Source organism: Pimephales promelas, chromosome 3, assembly GCF_988280905.1.
Source record: "Pimephales promelas chromosome 3, fPimPro1.hap1.1, whole genome shotgun sequence".
Taxonomy (NCBI): domain Eukaryota; kingdom Metazoa; phylum Chordata; class Actinopteri; order Cypriniformes; family Leuciscidae; genus Pimephales; species Pimephales promelas.
In genome coordinates, this window is record NC_142771.1 from 5,025,610 (window position 1) to 5,042,500 (window position 16,891).

General features: G+C 36.4%; 1 protein-coding gene across 2 annotated transcripts in view; it reads right to left on the reverse strand.

Moving 5' to 3' along the window:
* Positions 1–216: 216 nt before the first annotated feature.
* The window catches only part of LOC120463221 (MICAL-like protein 1), a 21,467-nt gene continuing 4,792 nt past the window's right edge, over positions 217–16,891 (reverse strand). Inside the window, exons 6-15 of one of the 2 annotated variants that reach the window (XR_016155282.1) lie at positions 16,484–16,891; positions 14,318–14,481; positions 13,461–13,577; positions 7,602–7,728; positions 7,116–7,194; positions 6,734–6,807; positions 2,411–2,525; positions 2,283–2,329; positions 1,987–2,213; positions 217–1,854 (exon numbers count right to left, since the gene is read on the reverse strand). The exon at positions 16,484–16,891 is cut by the window's right edge and continues 296 nt beyond it. Coding sequence is in view for 1 of the 2 variants with exons in the window: in XM_089129046.1 (XP_088985172.1) it covers positions 2,095–2,213; positions 2,283–2,329; positions 2,411–2,525; positions 6,734–6,807; positions 7,116–7,194; positions 7,602–7,728; positions 13,461–13,577; positions 14,318–14,481; positions 16,484–16,891 (1,250 nt within the window). In the remaining variant the exon portion in view is untranslated. Of the gene's footprint in view, positions 2,214–2,282; positions 2,330–2,410; positions 2,526–6,733; positions 6,808–7,115; positions 7,195–7,601; positions 7,729–13,460; positions 13,578–14,317; positions 14,482–16,483 lie in introns of both variants that reach the window. The other variant, XM_089129046.1, reaches the window with a different exon arrangement.

Genomic DNA, 16,891 nt, shown 5'->3' on the forward strand with positions numbered 1-16,891 from the left:
GAGCAAAAAAGTTTTTTCTCATGAAATATTAACTCGTTAATTCAGAAAAACAGAGCAAAATTTTTTTTCTCATGAAAAATTAACTCATTAATTCAGAAAAACAGAGCAAAATTTTTTTTCTCATGAAAAATTAACTCATTAATTTAGAAAAACAGCATTTTTTTTTCTCATAAAAAATTAACTCGTTAATTCAGAAAAACAGAGTAGATTTTTTTTCTTCAAGTGAATGCAATACGCCTCCGTAGGGATAAAACAAAAGGATGCAAGGGATTTAATTCATTTAGGCTATACAAACATCAATGTAAAACTCAACAAAATTATTAGCAATAACAGCTAACACAAATGTCATGAATTACAGATCTGACTTATAAAACCTGAATTAATACCGTTTCTGAGCATACGGGAGAAATTGCATTAAAAAATCATATTGGCTAATGGATACTCAACTTCAACATATCTCAAACTGGTTAGTAATAAGTGAAGCTGGTAATGGAGTTGTTTAATCCTCCTCTGCTGAGATCTTCACAGATTTTTCTTATTTTATCTTCAGTTGATTTCATCTAAAGCTGAAGTCATTTACAGTTCTTATGTTTCTGCTCGTCTCTTCTCTTTCTTCTGTTCTTGTTTGTCTGCCCTTCAGTGATTTGCTGTAAAGTTTCTCTCCCAGGTCATCCCACTTGGACTTATTTTATCTTCAGAACACTAAAGAAGTTCTTTAGCTGAAACGGTGGTCTTTGGCGATTCATAATGCAAGTCAACAGTCACTTTGAGAGTCAAAAAAAAAAACATAGGCTCAGTTTACAATGAAACTATATTAAAATAATATAACATTTCATTATAAATCCTTTGAATCAAAAATGTTAACATTTAAAATTATATAAAAAAAATGCAATTAGGTGTTCTGAATTATTCACTTAATTATCTCATTAACTTAAACACTGCTTCAGTGTTCATTTAAAGGAGAACTCCGGCGCAAAATGAACCTTTGGTCTTATAAAACATCAGTACCTAGTCAACCCGTTCTCTGAGTTTTGTTTTCATGATAATCGAATGTAAAGAGTTTTATCTCTAAAAACTGATTAGTGTATAACGCTAGTAACGGTGGCATTTAGTAAAAAGAAATCGCTAGTTTATACCACTAACAATTAACACAGCAACAGCACAAATCTATGTGATGTGACTTTTACATCTGGAAGACGTATTTTTAAGAGTGTTTGCTCATCTGCAATACGTCTATAGGACGTCCCGGTCAGATGTCAAATAGACGTTTAGAAGATGCATGTTAAACTGACATCTTCTAAACGTCTATTTGACGCAAATTTGAAGCAAAGCACATTTACTTATATATGTATTGAGTGAGATTTACACAATGCAAAGAAAAGCTTGCTTTGCAGTCCTCACATTAAACACCAAAGAAAAGAAACTATAAAACAAACAAAAAACACATTTGATATACATTACATATATGCAGAACTGTATAACAAATTGACTATTTGGGTGGTATTAAATGTCCATGACATGCCCTCGCAATATAAATCTTAAGGGACTTGTAAAAGCTTACATCTCCACCTCTGACCAGTCTATACAAAGTGGCTTGTGATGTTGTCCTTGAGCGGATCTGGCTTTTACAAAGGAACGCCGAATATTCAAGGATGTTATTGTTTGTTTCACCAATGAGACAAGACACTGCTATGGAAGCGATACACTTCCATGGTAGGTTTTCACGCTGTCTACACTGGATTCGTAAAGTCACCGACAGTAAACCGTCAGTCTGTTTCTGACATATTGAAGGCAGTACTTTCAAGGCAAGACAAGTGGATCCAGATTATCCGCTTTGACGGACGCATCTGGTGTCTGTCAACACAGTTTTAGAGTGTTTAAGACCATGTTTTTTCTTGCTCTGCATTATTGAATTAGCATCTACAGCATACGTGTGAAACTCAGCTTCTGGAGGACCAACATCCTGCAGAGTTAAGCTTTAACTACCTGAAACTTTCTTGTAATCCTGTTTCAGGTGTGCTTGATTCAGGTTGGAGGACAGTGATCTCCAGGATCTGAGTTTGAGACCCCTGATCTCTAGTCTCTTTCTCTCCTTCAGCTGCTTTTCTTTCTGCTGCTGTTTTTAGTTTTACAGCTGGACGTTTTGAACATCTGAAGGCCTTTAAACGTCCTGTTGAATTTGTCCAGTTGTTGGTCCTTCTGTGCCAGGAGGTCTAGAGAGAGAGAAAGTCTTAAAGTAAATCTAAAAACATTAAAATGAAAACATGAGGACCGTTTCTCACCTGTCCTCTGGATCACAGCAGACAGCATCATGTCCTCCTCCTCTTCCCTGATGAAGAACACAACACAAACATCAATAACACACGATTATCATGTGACCTCACACTGCTGGGGTCAGGTGACCTCTGACCTCTGTCTGTCTAGATCCAGGCTGCTGATGATGTCATTCCTCTGCTGGATGATTGACAGGAGGTGTGACATGAGCTGATGTTCCTGCTGTCGGTCATCAGAGCTCCAGTCTTGTTCTGGACAATCACACACACACACATTCACCACAAACTATAAACTAGAGATACTTTATATTCACTTAATTTCATAACCTGCAAAAAAAGTGATTTTATTCCAGTACAAATATCTAAACTTTCGTAAATCAAGGAATATTTATTTTATTTAAGAAGTCTTTGTGGTGTGAAGCAGGGCAGAGAGCGGGGCCGGTGAAGAGATGTTTATGAACGGCACCTGTTTGACACAACAGAAGGATTAAAGGAGGAGGGATGACAGTGCAAGACAAGAGAGAACCAGGCCTGGAATATTTATGTTGTGTTTCATTTTATTTATATAAGGCAGTCATCCATGAGGGGCTGCTGCTTTTGTTTTGTTTGTTTGTTTATTCTGTCATTAAAGTCACATTCATGGTTTGCAGGTTCCTGCCTCATTCTTCCCTGAACTTCATTACAATCTTGTTAAATGACAAATTGATCAAAATAAGGTGAGACTGCCAGACATGGGACTCCAAGACTTGGAACATCCAAACCAGTGGACTTGGGACCAGTGGACTTGGGATCCGTAGACTTGGGACCAGTGGACTTGGGATCCGTAGACTTGGGACCAGTGGACTTGGGATCCGTAGACTTGGGACCAGTGGACTTGGGATCCGTAGACTTGGGACCAGTGGACTTGGGATCCGAAGACTTGGGACCAGTGAACTTGGAATCGGTAGACTTGGGATCCGAAAACTTGGGACCAGTGGACTTGGGATCCGTAGACTTGGGACCAGTGGACTTGGGATCCGTAGACTTGGGACCAGTGGACTTGGGATCCGTAGACTTGGGACCAGTGGACTTGGGATCCGAAGACTTGGGACCAGTGGACTTGGAATCGGTAGACTTGGGATCCGAAGACTTGGGACCAGTGGACTTGGGATCCGTAGACTTGGGACCAGTGAACTTGGAATCGGTAGACTTGGGATCCGAAAACTTGGGACCAGTGGACTTGGGATCCGTAGACTTGGGACCAGTGGACTTGGGATCCGTAGACTTGGGACCAGTGGACTTGGGATCCGTAGACTTGGGACCAGTGGACTTGGGATCCGTAGACTTGGGACCAGTGGACTTGGGATCCGAAGACTTGGGACCAGTGGACTTGGAATCGGTAGACTTGGGATCCGAAGACTTGGGACCAGTGGACTTGGGATCCGTAGACTTGGGACCAGTGGACTTGGGATCCGTAGACTTGGGACCAGTGGACTTGGGATCCGTAGACTTGGGACCAGTGGACTTGGGATCCGTAGACTTGGGATCCGTAGACTTGGGATCCGTAGACTTGGGATCCGTAGACTTGGGATCCGTAGACTTGGGACAACCAGACCACTGGACTTGGGATCATTGGACTTGGGACAACCAAACATGAGACTATTGGACTTCGGACTATTGGACTTCTCCATATAATGGACTTACATGGGAACCAGATGGTCCAAGGTCCGAAAGACAGTTAATAACAGTTTCAGATGCAGCTTTAAATGTCTTTAAACGACACCGATGAATAAGGGTCTTATCATGCGAAACGATCGGTTATTTCAAAACTTCCGGCTACGTCGCCCGTAACCCTTTGAACGTAATTATGTATTACGTGACGTTACACTTGGAACGTTGGGACTTGGAATGTGGGATGTGGGACAACCAGAGCACAGGACTTCGGACAACTGGACTTGAGACCATTGGATATGGGACCACTGCACTTGGACCGGAATTGGAACAACTAGGCCACTGGACTTAAGACCACCTTTAGACTTATTAGAATGGGCTGTTGGACAACTGGACTTGGTAAAACCAGGCTAGGGATGGCTACAACCACTGGATTTAGGAGCTCAGAGTCCTGTTCTAGAGGCCTGCATTTCAGCCCGAGCCCGACGGGCCACGACTTATTTACACTCCTCGGGCCGGGCTTCGGGCCAATTTTAACGTCATAGTTCACACGCGGGCCGGGCCTCGGGCCTGTTTTAGGCTTATCTTTTTATAGCCTATTTTAGATATTACTTAAAATAAAATATGAGAAGATGACTATTGAAAAGCAAACATAGAAAGACGTTTTATAATCTATCATACTGACATATATGACTGACAGTCTGCTCACGGCACGCACACGCGCACGCAGGTTTCCCGGCAACGCGATCCGCGCGACCGGCTCGTTCTCTGTTTAGTGTCCCGCCAGCAGCAGGAGTAGTGAGCGTGACTTCAGCGCAGCTGGAAAAAGTACGACTGGATTAAAACTTTCCACGGTGGATGGTGCTTTTTCTGCACGATGCTCTGTAAGAGACTGTTTAGGAGGTTGTCTTGATGTTTTTTGTTTGATTGGACTTTAGTTTCATGAGTCTGTTGGAAACTTTTGGAAATACGAATGGCCATGTTCTGTAGTGAAGACTTGATTTTTGAGGTAAGATAACCTGCATGTTTGTTTTTAATGTAATTTATTTGATTTGTTTAGATTGCATTCTCTGTATTGTATTTGTAGCCTATTGTATTGTAAATGCATTTACGAGCGCTGTTGCGAGCAGCAGAGCAGTTTGCCTCAGCTTTTCAAAAATGACAATAAACGTTTCACAAACGTTTAAACTAACGTTAACTGTCTGTGTGAATATGTTTAAGTTGTTTTATATCTATGGATTTTATTGTAGCCAAGTAAAGTGTTGATTTGAGAGGCTATAAATGGATCAAATATGTTTAACTCGCTGTCGGGTGCTTGGTCGTCATAAAAAAATAAATAAAAAGAAACATTTGTCTTAATTAACTTTATAAAGAAATGAAAATAATCTAAACGGTAACTACTTTGCCATTGAGGACAAAACATATCTGTTTAAATGACTGTTGCAACAGGGCAGGCTGTGTAAGGTGTTTTTTTTTTTTTTTTTTTTTTAAATAACGGGCTCGGGTCGGACTCGGGCTGATCATTCTGATGAGCTGTCGGACACGGGCCGGGCTAGGGCCTGGACGTCTCGGGCCAGGGCCGGGCTAGGGCCTAGATTTGAGGCCCGTGCAGGGCTCTATCCTGTTCCCCTCTCCTTTTCCTCATAACCTCAATGAGGAGCCAGTATGATGGAGTACTGAGTGCCTCTTCTGGCAAGGGAATTGATAGATGGTCAATAAGGAGGGCCTGTTGACTGCAGTCTGTGAGAGATGACTACAGCAAAATCCTTGCCGGTGTTCATCTAGTACAAGTTGTGCAACATTAAGTCATGCTAGTACAGAGAAACAGCTAGTTTTACAAAACTGAAAACTGTATTCGACATCAGTCAAATCACATTGTCTTAAAGACAAAAGCTGAACTGCTGTATACATGTGGATATGGTCTTCTATAACCATTTGGTTTGGGACAGCTGGATGCAAGTGTAGATTTGTTTAATAATAAAAGAACAAGGAAACAAAGACACAAGACCATCTAAACTGAGCGCACCAACATAAAATCATAGAGGACAAGACCTCACAATGAACACTGGAAACACAAGGGCTTAAAGTTTAAAAAAACGTAACACTAAGAAGGGGAAACAGGAACTGGAGAAGGGTTTAAATACAATGACAAGACACAACGAGGAAAGGGAACTGAAGAAAGTCCACACACTAAATGACTAAACAAAAAATGCACAGAGAACAGACAGACATTACAATACAGTGTCTTCTTGAATTAAGAATATTCCAGACTGATCTCATGAAGTAGCGTGTGTATGACACGTCAATTCGTATTTCCATTTTTGGCGTGCTATCAAGACGCATAATTGCTTTTCAGCGTGTTTATGAACTCTGTTGACTTTACGTTATATAAATATATGACTTACCTCAACCCGTCCCTAAACCTAACCGTCACTGGGGTTAATGGCATTTATGACTGGACATTTGACGGGGTGTACAGACACATGGAATCACTTGGACGTTAATGGCGTAGACATACACGCGGATAGCTCAAACTGCGTAAAGATAACACGCCACTTTACTCGAAAGTGGCGTGTTATCTTACGCAAAAGTCATGATGTCATGTTGAATATTCAGATATTTACACTGGAAAACAAAAAAAATCTCACAGTGTCGATTATCCTTTAGGAGACATCTATACTCTATGCTAGTATCATCTATTAATTTGTAGATTTGATATCAGAGAATAAATAATGAATGCCAACCACTATTTAAACAACATAAAAACCAAAATATTCACATTAAGAAAGATGATTGATTCAGTTTGTCACCTGGTTTGTTGAAGAGACACCTGAGCTCAAACTCTACATCTGTCTGTTGCTGCTCCAGACGATGCTGTCTCAACCTGAACACACACATACTTATTATGAGACCTAACGGTTTTATACTGAAATAAGTATTTTCTCTAACCCCCCCCCCAACAATCTACTGTACATTAACCCTAAAAGATTAATGTATATAATAAAAACACGTTTAGTACGTTTATTTACCCTTTTAAATTATATGGATGTTATTAGCGTGTTTAGCATTTGTATTAGCATGTTCTGAAATTTGCATGTAGGAAAAGAACGTTTTTTTGGGAGGCCAAATTTCCAGCTTGATGTATGTCAAAACAATAACACGAATACACATCCTGTGTGTGTGTGTACTCACATATACACCAGCTCTGCATCTCTGCGCACTAACATGTTCTTCTTATGAATCAGAATGAACCAGTCGACTAGAAGATTCTCTGAAACAAACACATAATTCATAAACAAAAGCGCCTGACTCCAAACACACAAGCTTCAGTCCTGCTGATCTGAGGATTATTGAAGACTAGTGACACATCATATCAGAAATAAAAATATTAGTAAATCACTTTCAGATCCACTAACTCATGTTTATTTGATTTGTGTTCATTACTCGCTTCCACATCAAGAGTTCATGACTTTAAACTCCATTAGCAAATACTTTGAGATACATAATTAGTATGGGGATGCAAACACAATTACTGGGAGACATTGATCCATGAAAATGTTTCAGAAGGAATAATTTCTCTCCTCTAGAGTATTTGTTACTGAATGTCTGACTGTTATTGTGTCTGTTAGCGTTAGCAGTAGCCTGTAGTTCTGTGAGGAGGTTCAGGTGTTTTCTCACCATCTGTTCGTCTCCTCATCTCTCTCTCCATCTGCACTCCTCTCTTCTCCAGCTTCAGCAGACGCTCCTGCAGCTCCTTCTGCTCCTTACACACCTCCTTCTCTGACACGAGTGTGTCTGTGCTCACCTGAACACACAATCAATCATCCTTCAGTCAGAGAACAGGGACGCAAACATCGGATGGTGAGACAGAAAAGACGACTCAATCCTAAAATAATCAATGATTTTTACAACACAACTGAATCAACATTGAACTATATTGTTTTAGATCTGCAGTACGGTCGAAACTCAGTTTGCATCACTGAATTATTGTCCTGTTATCACTGTAAAGCTGCTTTGAAACAATCTGTATTGTATAAAGCGCTATAGAAATAAAGGTGACTTGACAATGGAGCAGATGGGAATGTTGTGTTTATGATCCTGTGTTGGATTTGTACATTATTAATATGTGTTAATGTCAAAATCTTTTAAGGTTTGGACATATAGTTTTACATCTAAAAATAGTGCATTCAACTGAATTAAAACACTCACGTTCACTACAGGTTTGTACGGAGGCGTATTGTATTGCATTCACTTGAAGAAAAACAATCTACTCTGTTTTTCTGAATTAAGTTAATTATCTCAGAATTACGAGATAATTTTTCATGAAAAAAGTTTTTGCTCTGTTTTTCTGAATTAACGAGTTAATTTTTCATGAGAAAAAAAGTTTGCTCTGTTTTTCTGAATTAATGAGTTAATTTTTCATGAGAAAAAAGTTTTGCTCTGTTTTTCTGAATTAACGAGTTAATTTTTAATGAGAAAAAAAGTTTTGCTCTGTTTTTCTGAATTAATTTTTCATGAGAAAAAAGTGTTTGCTCTGTTTTTCTGAATTAATGAGTTAATTTTTCATGAGAAAAAAGTTTTTGCTCTGTTTTTCTTAATTAACGAGTTAATTTTTTCATGAGAAAAAAAGTTTTGCTCTGTTTTTCTGAATTAACGAGTTAATTTTTCATGAGAAAAAAAAGTTTGCTCTGTTTTTCTGAATTAACGAGTTAATTTTTCATGAGAAAAAAGTTTTTGCTCTGTTTTTCTGAATTTATGAGTTAATTTTTCATGAGAAAAAAAGTTTTGCTCTGTTTTTCTGAATTAATGAGTTAATTTTTCATGAGAAAAAAAGTTTTTGCTCTGTTTTCTGAATTAACGAGTTAATTTTTCATGAGAAAAAAATGTTTGCTCTGTTTATCTGAATTAACAAGTTAATTTTTAATGAGAAAAAAAGTTTTGCTCTGTTTTTCTGAATTAACGAGTTAATTTTTCATGAGAAAAAAGTTTTTGCTCTGTTTTTCTAAATTAAGGAGTTAATTTTTCATGAGAAAAAAATGTTTGCTCTGTTTTTCTAAATTAAGGAGTTAATTTTTCATGAGAAAAAAATGTTTGCTCTGTTTTTCTGAATTAACGAGTTAATTTTTCACGAGAAAAAAAATGTTTATTCTGTTTTTCTGAATTAACGAGTTAATTTTTCACGAGAAAAAAAATGTTTATTCTGTTTTTCTGAATTAACGAGTTAATTTTTCGTGAGAAAGTTTTTGCTCTGTTTTTCTGAATTAACGAGTTAATTTTTCATGAGAAAATGTTTTTGCTGTTTTTCTGAAGGAACGAGTTAATTTTTCATGAGAAAAAAAGTTTTTGCTCTGTTTTTCTGAATTAATGAGTTAATTTTTCATGAGAAAAAAAGTTTTGCTCTGATTTTCTGAATTAATGAGTAAATTTTTCATGAGAAAAAAAGTTTTTGCTCTGTTTTTCTGAATTAACGAGTTAATTTTTCATGAGAAAAAAAGTTTTTGCTCTGTTTTTCTGAATTAATGAGTTAATTTTTCATGAGAAAACAAATGTTTGCTCTGTTTTTCTGAATTAACGAGTTAATTTTTCATGAGAAAAAATGTTTGCTCTGTTTTTCTGAATTAACGAGTTAATTTTTCATGAGAAAAAAAATGTTTGCTCTGTTTTTCTGAATTAACGAGTTAATTTTTCATGAGGAAAAAAGTTTTTGCTGTTTTTCTGAATTAACGAGTTAATTTTTCATGAGAAAAAAAGTTTTTGCTCTGTTTTTCTGAATTAACAAGTTAATTTTTCATGAGAAAAAAAGTTTTTGCTCTGTTTTTCTGAATTAACGAGTTAATTTTTCATGAGAAAAAAAATGTTTGCTCTGTTTTTCTGAATTAACGAGTTAATTTTTCATGAGGAAAAAAGTTTTTGCTGTTTTTCTGAATTAACGAGTTAATTTTTCATGAGAAAAAAAGTTTTTGCTCTGTTTTTCTGAATTAACAAGTTAATTTTTCATGAGAAAAAAAGTTTTTGCTCTGTTTTTCTGAATTAACGAGTTAATTTTTCATGAGAAAAAAAGTTTTTTCTCTGTTTTTCTGAATTAACGAGTTAATTTTTCATGAGAAAAATGTTTGCTCTGTTTTTCTGAATTAACGAGTCAATTTTTCATGCGAAAAAAAGTTTTTGCTCTGTTTTTCTGAATTAACAAGTTAATTTTTCATGAGAAAAAAAGTTTTTGCTCTGTTTTTCTGAATTAACGAGTTAATTTTTCATGAGAAAAAAAATGTTTGCTCTGTTTTTCTGAATTAACGAGTTAATTTTTCATGAGGAAAAAAGTTTTTGCTGTTTTTCTGAATTAACGAGTTAATTTTTCATGAGAAAAAAAGTTTTTGCTCTGTTTTTCTGAATTAACAAGTTAATTTTTCATGAGAAAAAAAGTTTTTGCTCTGTTTTTCTGAATTAACGAGTTAATTTTTCATGAGAAAAAAAGTTTTTTCTCTGTTTTTCTGAATTAACGAGTTAATTTTTCATGAGAAAAATGTTTGCTCTGTTTTTCTGAATTAACGAGTCAATTTTTCATGAGAAAAAAAGTTTTTGCTCTGTTTTTCTGAATTAACAAGTTAATTTTTCATGAGAAAAAAATGTTTGCTCTGTTTTTCTGAATTAATGAGTTAATTTTTCATGAGAAAAAAGTTTTTTCTCTGTTTTTCTGAATTAACGAGTTAATTTTTCATGAGAAAAAGTTTTTGCTCTGTTTTTCTGAAGGAACGAGTTAATTTTTCATGAGAAAAAAAGTTTTTGCTCTGTTTTTCTGAATTAACGAGTAATTTTTTCATGAGAAAAAAAGTTTTGCTCTCTTTTTCTGAATTAACAATTAAATTTTTCATGAAAAAAAAAGTTTTGCTCTGTTTTTCTGAATTAACGAGTAAATTTTTCATGAGAAAAAAAGTTTTTGCTCTGTTTTTCTGAATTAACGAGTACATTTTTCATGAGAAAAAAATGTTTGCTCTGTTTTTCTGAATTAACGAGTTAATTTTTCATGAGAAAAAAAAGTTTGCTCTGTTTTTCTGAATTAATGAGTTAATTTTTCATGAGAAAAAAGTTTTGCTCTGTTTTTCTGAATTAACGAGTTAATTTTTCATGAGAAAAAAAGTTTTGCTCTGTTTTTCTGAATTAACGAGTTAATTTTTCATGGAATTTTTTTTGCTCTGTTTTTCTGAATTAACGAGTTAATTTTTCATGAGAAAAAAAAGTTTTTGCTCTGTTTTTCTGAATTAACGAGTTAATTTTTCATGAGAAAAAAAATGTTTGCTCTGTTTTTCTGAATTAACGAGTTAATTTTTCATGAGGAAAAAAGTTTTTGCTGTTTTTCTGAATTAACGAGTTAATTTTTCATGAGAAAAAAAGTTTTTGCTCTGTTTTTTCTGAATTAACAAGTTAATTTTTCATGAGAAAAAAAGTTTTTGCTCTGTTTTTCTGAATTAACGAGTTAATTTTTCATGAGAAAAAAAGTTTTTTCTCTGTTTTTCTGAATTAACGAGTTAATTTTTCATGAGAAAAATGTTTGCTCTGTTTTTCTGAATTAACGAGTCAATTTTTCATGAGAAAAAAAGTTTTTGCTCTGTTTTTCTGAATTAACAAGTTAATTTTTCATGAGAAAAAAAATGTTTGCTCTGTTTTTCTGAATTAATGAGTTAATTTTTCATGAGAAAAAAGTTTTTGCTCTGTTTTTCTGAATTAACGAGTTAATTTTTCATGAGAAAAAGTTTTTGCTCTGTTTTTCTGAAGGAACGAGTTAATTTTTCATGAGAAAAAAAGTTTTTGCTCTGTTTTTCTGAATTAACGAGTAATTTTTTCATGAGAAAAAAAGTTTTGCTCTCTTTTTCTGAATTAACAATTAAATTTTTCATGAGAAAAAAAGTTTTGCTCTGTTTTTCTGAATTAACGAGTAAATTTTTCATGAGAAAAAAAGTTTTTGCTCTGTTTTTCTGAATTAACGAGTACATTTTTCATGAGAAAAAAATGTTTGCTCTGTTTTTCTGAATTAACGAGTTAATTTTTCATGAGAAAAAAATGTTTGCTCTGTTTTTCTGAATTAACGAGTACATTTTTCATGAGAAAAAAAAGTTTGCTCTGTTTTTCTGAATTATAGAGTTAATTTTTCATGAGAAAAAAAAGTTTGCTCTGTTTTTCTGAATTAATGAGTTAATTTTTCATGAGAAAAAAGTTTTGCTCTGTTTTTCTGAATTAACGAGTTAATTTTTCATGAGAAAAAAAGTTTTGCTCTGTTTTTCTGAATTAACGAGTTAATTTTTCATGGAATTTTTTTTGCTCTGTTTTTCTGAATTAACGAGTTAATTTTTCATGAGAAAAAAAAGTTTTTGCTCTGTTTTTCTGAATTAATGAGTTAATTTTTCATGAGAAAAAAAAGTTTGCTCTGTTTTTCTGAATTAATGAGTTAATTTTTCATGAGAAAAAAAGTTTTGCTCTGTTTTTCTGAATTAACGAGTTAATTTTTCATGAGAAAAAAAGTTTTGCTCTGTTTTTCTGAATTAACGAGTTAATTTTTCATGAGAAAAAAAGTTTTGCTCTGTTTTTCTGAATTAACGAGTTAATTTTTCATGGAATTTTTTTTTGCTCTGTTTTTCTGAATTAACGAGTTAATTTTTCATGAGAAAAAAGTTTTTGCTCTGTTTTTCTGAATTAAAGAGTTAATTTTTCATGAGAAAAATGTTTGCTCTGTTTTTCTGAATTAACGAGTTAATTTTTCATGAGAAAAAAAGTTTTGCTCTGTTTTTCTGAATTAACGAGTTAATTTTTCATGAGAAAAAAAAGTTTTGCTCTGTTTTTCTGAATTAACGAGTTAATTTTTCATGAGAAAAAAAGTTTTGCTCTGTTTTTCTGAATTAACGAGTTAATTTTTCATGAGAAAAAAATGTTTGCTCTGTTTTTCTGAATTAATAAGTTAATTTTTCATGAGAAAAAAAGTTTTGCTCTGTTTTCCTGAATTAACGAGTTAATTTTTCATGAGAAAAAAAGTTTTGCTCTGTTTTTCTGAATTAACAAGTTAATTTTTCATGGATTTTTTTTTTGCTCTGTTTTTCTGAATTTACGAGAAAAAAAGTTTTTGCTCTGTTTTCTGAATTAACAAGTTAATTTTTCATGGATTTTTTTTTATTGCTCAGTTTTTCTGAATTTACGAGTTAATTCAGAAAAACAGAGCAAAAACTTTTTTGTCATGAAAAATTAACTCGTTAATTCAGAAAAATAGAGCCAAAACTTTTTTCCTTGAAAAATTATCTCGTAATTCTGAGATAATTAACTTGTTAATTCAGAAAAACAGAGTAGATTTTTGTCTTCAAGTGAATGCAATACGCCTCCGTAGGTTTGTAACAAATCTCAATCGCATATAAAATATAAGCCTGTGAAACCAGAAAAGACCTGCTGAACTAAAGTCTTTTTCTCAGTTCTCTGTCTTGTACTGTGAGTTTGTAGTTTGCAGTGAAGGAAGCATTATTTACTCCAACAGAAAAACAAACACAGTTTCTGTCTCACCTTCCTCTTGATGAGTGGGAAACCGTGGGCAGGAGCTGCATCCTGATGCATGCTGGGAACCGAAGATGAGGCTTGTGGTTTGTGTGCAACGGAAGTTTTGAAACCTAAAGGGTTTTGCTTGATAAAGAGAAAAACATAGACGGTCTGATGTGAAAACACTCACACATCTCATTAGACTGCGAAGAGAACAACAACAACCCACAACCTGTGACTCTTCAGTCTGAGTGTCAGACGTCCGATCATGTGATTCTGCTCACACACACACACACCAACTAACCAATTCAAGGTTTTAATCACTTCAAACAGGTTATACAGAAATCACATGACTCTGAAAAGGAAATGAATGCACAGTCTTGTTCATTAAAATGGAGATCCAGGTTATTGGTCTGAATCTGGGACTCAGCTCTGATCCCAATATGACTGGATGAAGAATTGGGTGAAGTTTGAGGTTGTTTAATTGAAAAATCAAACTTGAGACACTTTCTTCACTATCTAAGAGCAAATGATTTGTTCAGTCAAGCTTCTTGTGTTTGTGCTGAATCAGAACCAGTGTGTTCCTCAGATAAACCTGATACTGAGCGTCTCCGCTAACACCAGTAGCTCCATTCCCAGAACACAAGACTCGTCCAAACTAGAGTCTAAATATAATCTGGGACTTGTGTTTCAGAAACTACCTCAGGTTTACAGACTAGTTCTTCCTTGTGTTTTATCCTTACTTATTTAACGCACAGTGTAAAAGTAGCTGAGCAAGTTTTATTGCAAGGTTTATTCTGAGAATGTGAATGTTGAATTTTGTAGAATTGAGGATAAACAGACCAGGACCAGAAGGTCACATGAATCTGATCTTCATTCAGTACCTCTTCATCCTTTGACTTTTCCTTGTCGTCCTCCAGGAAGGGGTTAAAGGTCGCGGGGCAGTGGCGGGAGTGAGCGGACTGAGTCGGAGGAAGACGATACCAGGGACCCGGTTCAACAATCTTCCTCCAGGGATGATCCTTACGGACGACTCGCTGAGACGAGACTGAGACGAGACAAACACATGAGACACAAAGAAACATGCATTTAAAACATCAAGCTGAACCATCACTGTAATAATGACCTATTTAAGATTAAATATATAAAACCGTAATATATAAATAACTCTATTATGAGAAAATCTATTAAAATTGAGTTTTTTTGACACAACACACACTCCTGCGCATGTCACCTTTCGGCGTAACCTACGCTCACTCTCTCTCTCGCCTATCCTCTACGGTTTCATCTACACATCCTCCACCCGCTCAGTTTTCAGCACTGGACACTAACACTCTTTGCTCCACTTTAAGATCGTTTCATCCGGGCCAGTTTTGTGAACATCTCTCTAGACTCTCAAGAATCAAAAAACTCTTCTGACCTTAGTTTGTATCAGTCTCTCCTCTCTTCGTTCACTGCAAATCTGTCCACTACTAAAACAATACTATACCACAACAAAAATAACAATTGTTCTGACTCTCTTTTCAAAACCTTCTCTTCTCTTCTTTGTCCTCCTTCATCGACTCTTACAGCTGACGACTTTGCAACATTCTTCATTAACAAGACAACAACCATCAGCGGCCAATTCTCCACATCACAAACTGACTAAAACATCCTAACAAATGCACTCTCTCTCCTCCCTCTCTCCACTTTCAGAAGCAGACATTTCCAAACGTATCCTTTCCAATCATCCTACTACCCGTCCGCTCGATCCTATCCCTGTTACACCTGCACTTACTCACATTATTAACACTTCTTTTCATACAGGTACCTTCACCACAGCATTAAAGCAAGTTCGGGTAACCCCACTGCTTAAGAAACCCACTCTAAATCACTTTTAGAAAACTACAGACCGATATCCCTTCTTCCCTTTATTGTAAAGACACTTGACCGAGTTGTGTTTGACCAACTCTCCATGTTTCTCGCACAGAACATCATCCGGGACAACAACCGATCTGGTTTCAAAAGCGGACACTCAAGTGAAACTGAAGAACTGAGACTGGCTATCCTCAGTTCTCGTTCTGTTAAAGGCAGCAGTCTCAGTTCCTGTGACACCCATCTTCATGAGGATTTACAGGCAGTCCAGAGGTTCAAGTCTTACCTCTCTCAGGTAGGTCCTTCGAGGCATCTTGGAAGGGTGAGGTGGCTAAGTCACAACTTCTTGCTAATGGGGTGCCTCAGGGCTCAGTGCTGGGACCACTTCTCTTCTCAATCTACATGTCCTACCTAGGATCTCTCATTCAGAAACATGGCTTTTCCTGCTATGCTGATGACACACAACTCTAGTTTTCATTCCAGCCTGATGATCCGACGGTACCTGTTCGCATCTCAGCCTGCCTGACAGACATTTCTTGTTGGATGAAGGACCTTCACATCAACCTTGCGAAGACAGCTGCTTGTGGTCTCAGCCGACCCAACACTACACCACAACTTCTCCATTCAGCTGGGTTCGTCATCCATTACTCCTTCCAGGACAGCCAGGAGTCTTGGAGTTGTGATTGATGATCTGTTAAGCTTCACAGACCACATTACTGCATTGCCCCAGTCCTGCAGATTTGCTTTACACAACATTAAGACGATTATACCCCACCTATCAGAGCAACACAACTCCATGTCCAAACTCTTGTTCTCTCCAGACTGGACTATTTTAATGCTCTCTTAGCAGGCCGTCTGGCATGTAGTATCAAGCCTTTGCAACTGATCCAGAATGCAGCAGCGAGGGTGGTCTTTAACGAGCCGAAGAGATGCACGCCACACCTCTCTTCATCAGTTTGCACTGACTGCCAATACCCACTTGCATGAAATTCAAGGCACTGATGTTTGCCTACAAGGCGACCACTGTCTCTGCACCTCTACAGCTAAACTCGCTGGTTCAGACTTATGCGCCCTCCAAAAGCTTGGAAATGAGTAAGTTGTTTTGTCTCATTCAATCAGAATGTAGACTTCGAACTGTTGTTTATGATGTTAACAATAGTAACTTTATAGAGTAACACCGGAGTGAAGATTCTAACCTTTGTCAGGTTGACGGTCCTGTGATTTGGAGGCGGGGCAAGCAGGTTCCTGAGGCTCCACCCTCTTTCTGGGAGCAGGTTTGGGAGGTTCTTGTTTGTCAATCTCCAATGATGTGGAGAGATGTTCACTGATCACGTCTCCATCCATCTCACTTCTGTCTCCTTCTGTCTCACTTCGGTCTCTGTTCGTCTCACGTCTCTCTCTGTCTGTCTCACTTCGGTCTCTGTTCGTCTCACTTTGGTCTCTGTTCGTCTCACTTCGGTCTCTGTTCGTCTCACTTTGGTCTCTGTTCGTCTCACTCCTGTCTCTGTCTGTCTCACTTCGGTCTCTGTTCATCTCACTGTCTCCTTCTGTCTCACTTCGGTCTCTGTTCATCTCACTTCTGTCTTTGTCTGTCTCACTTCGGT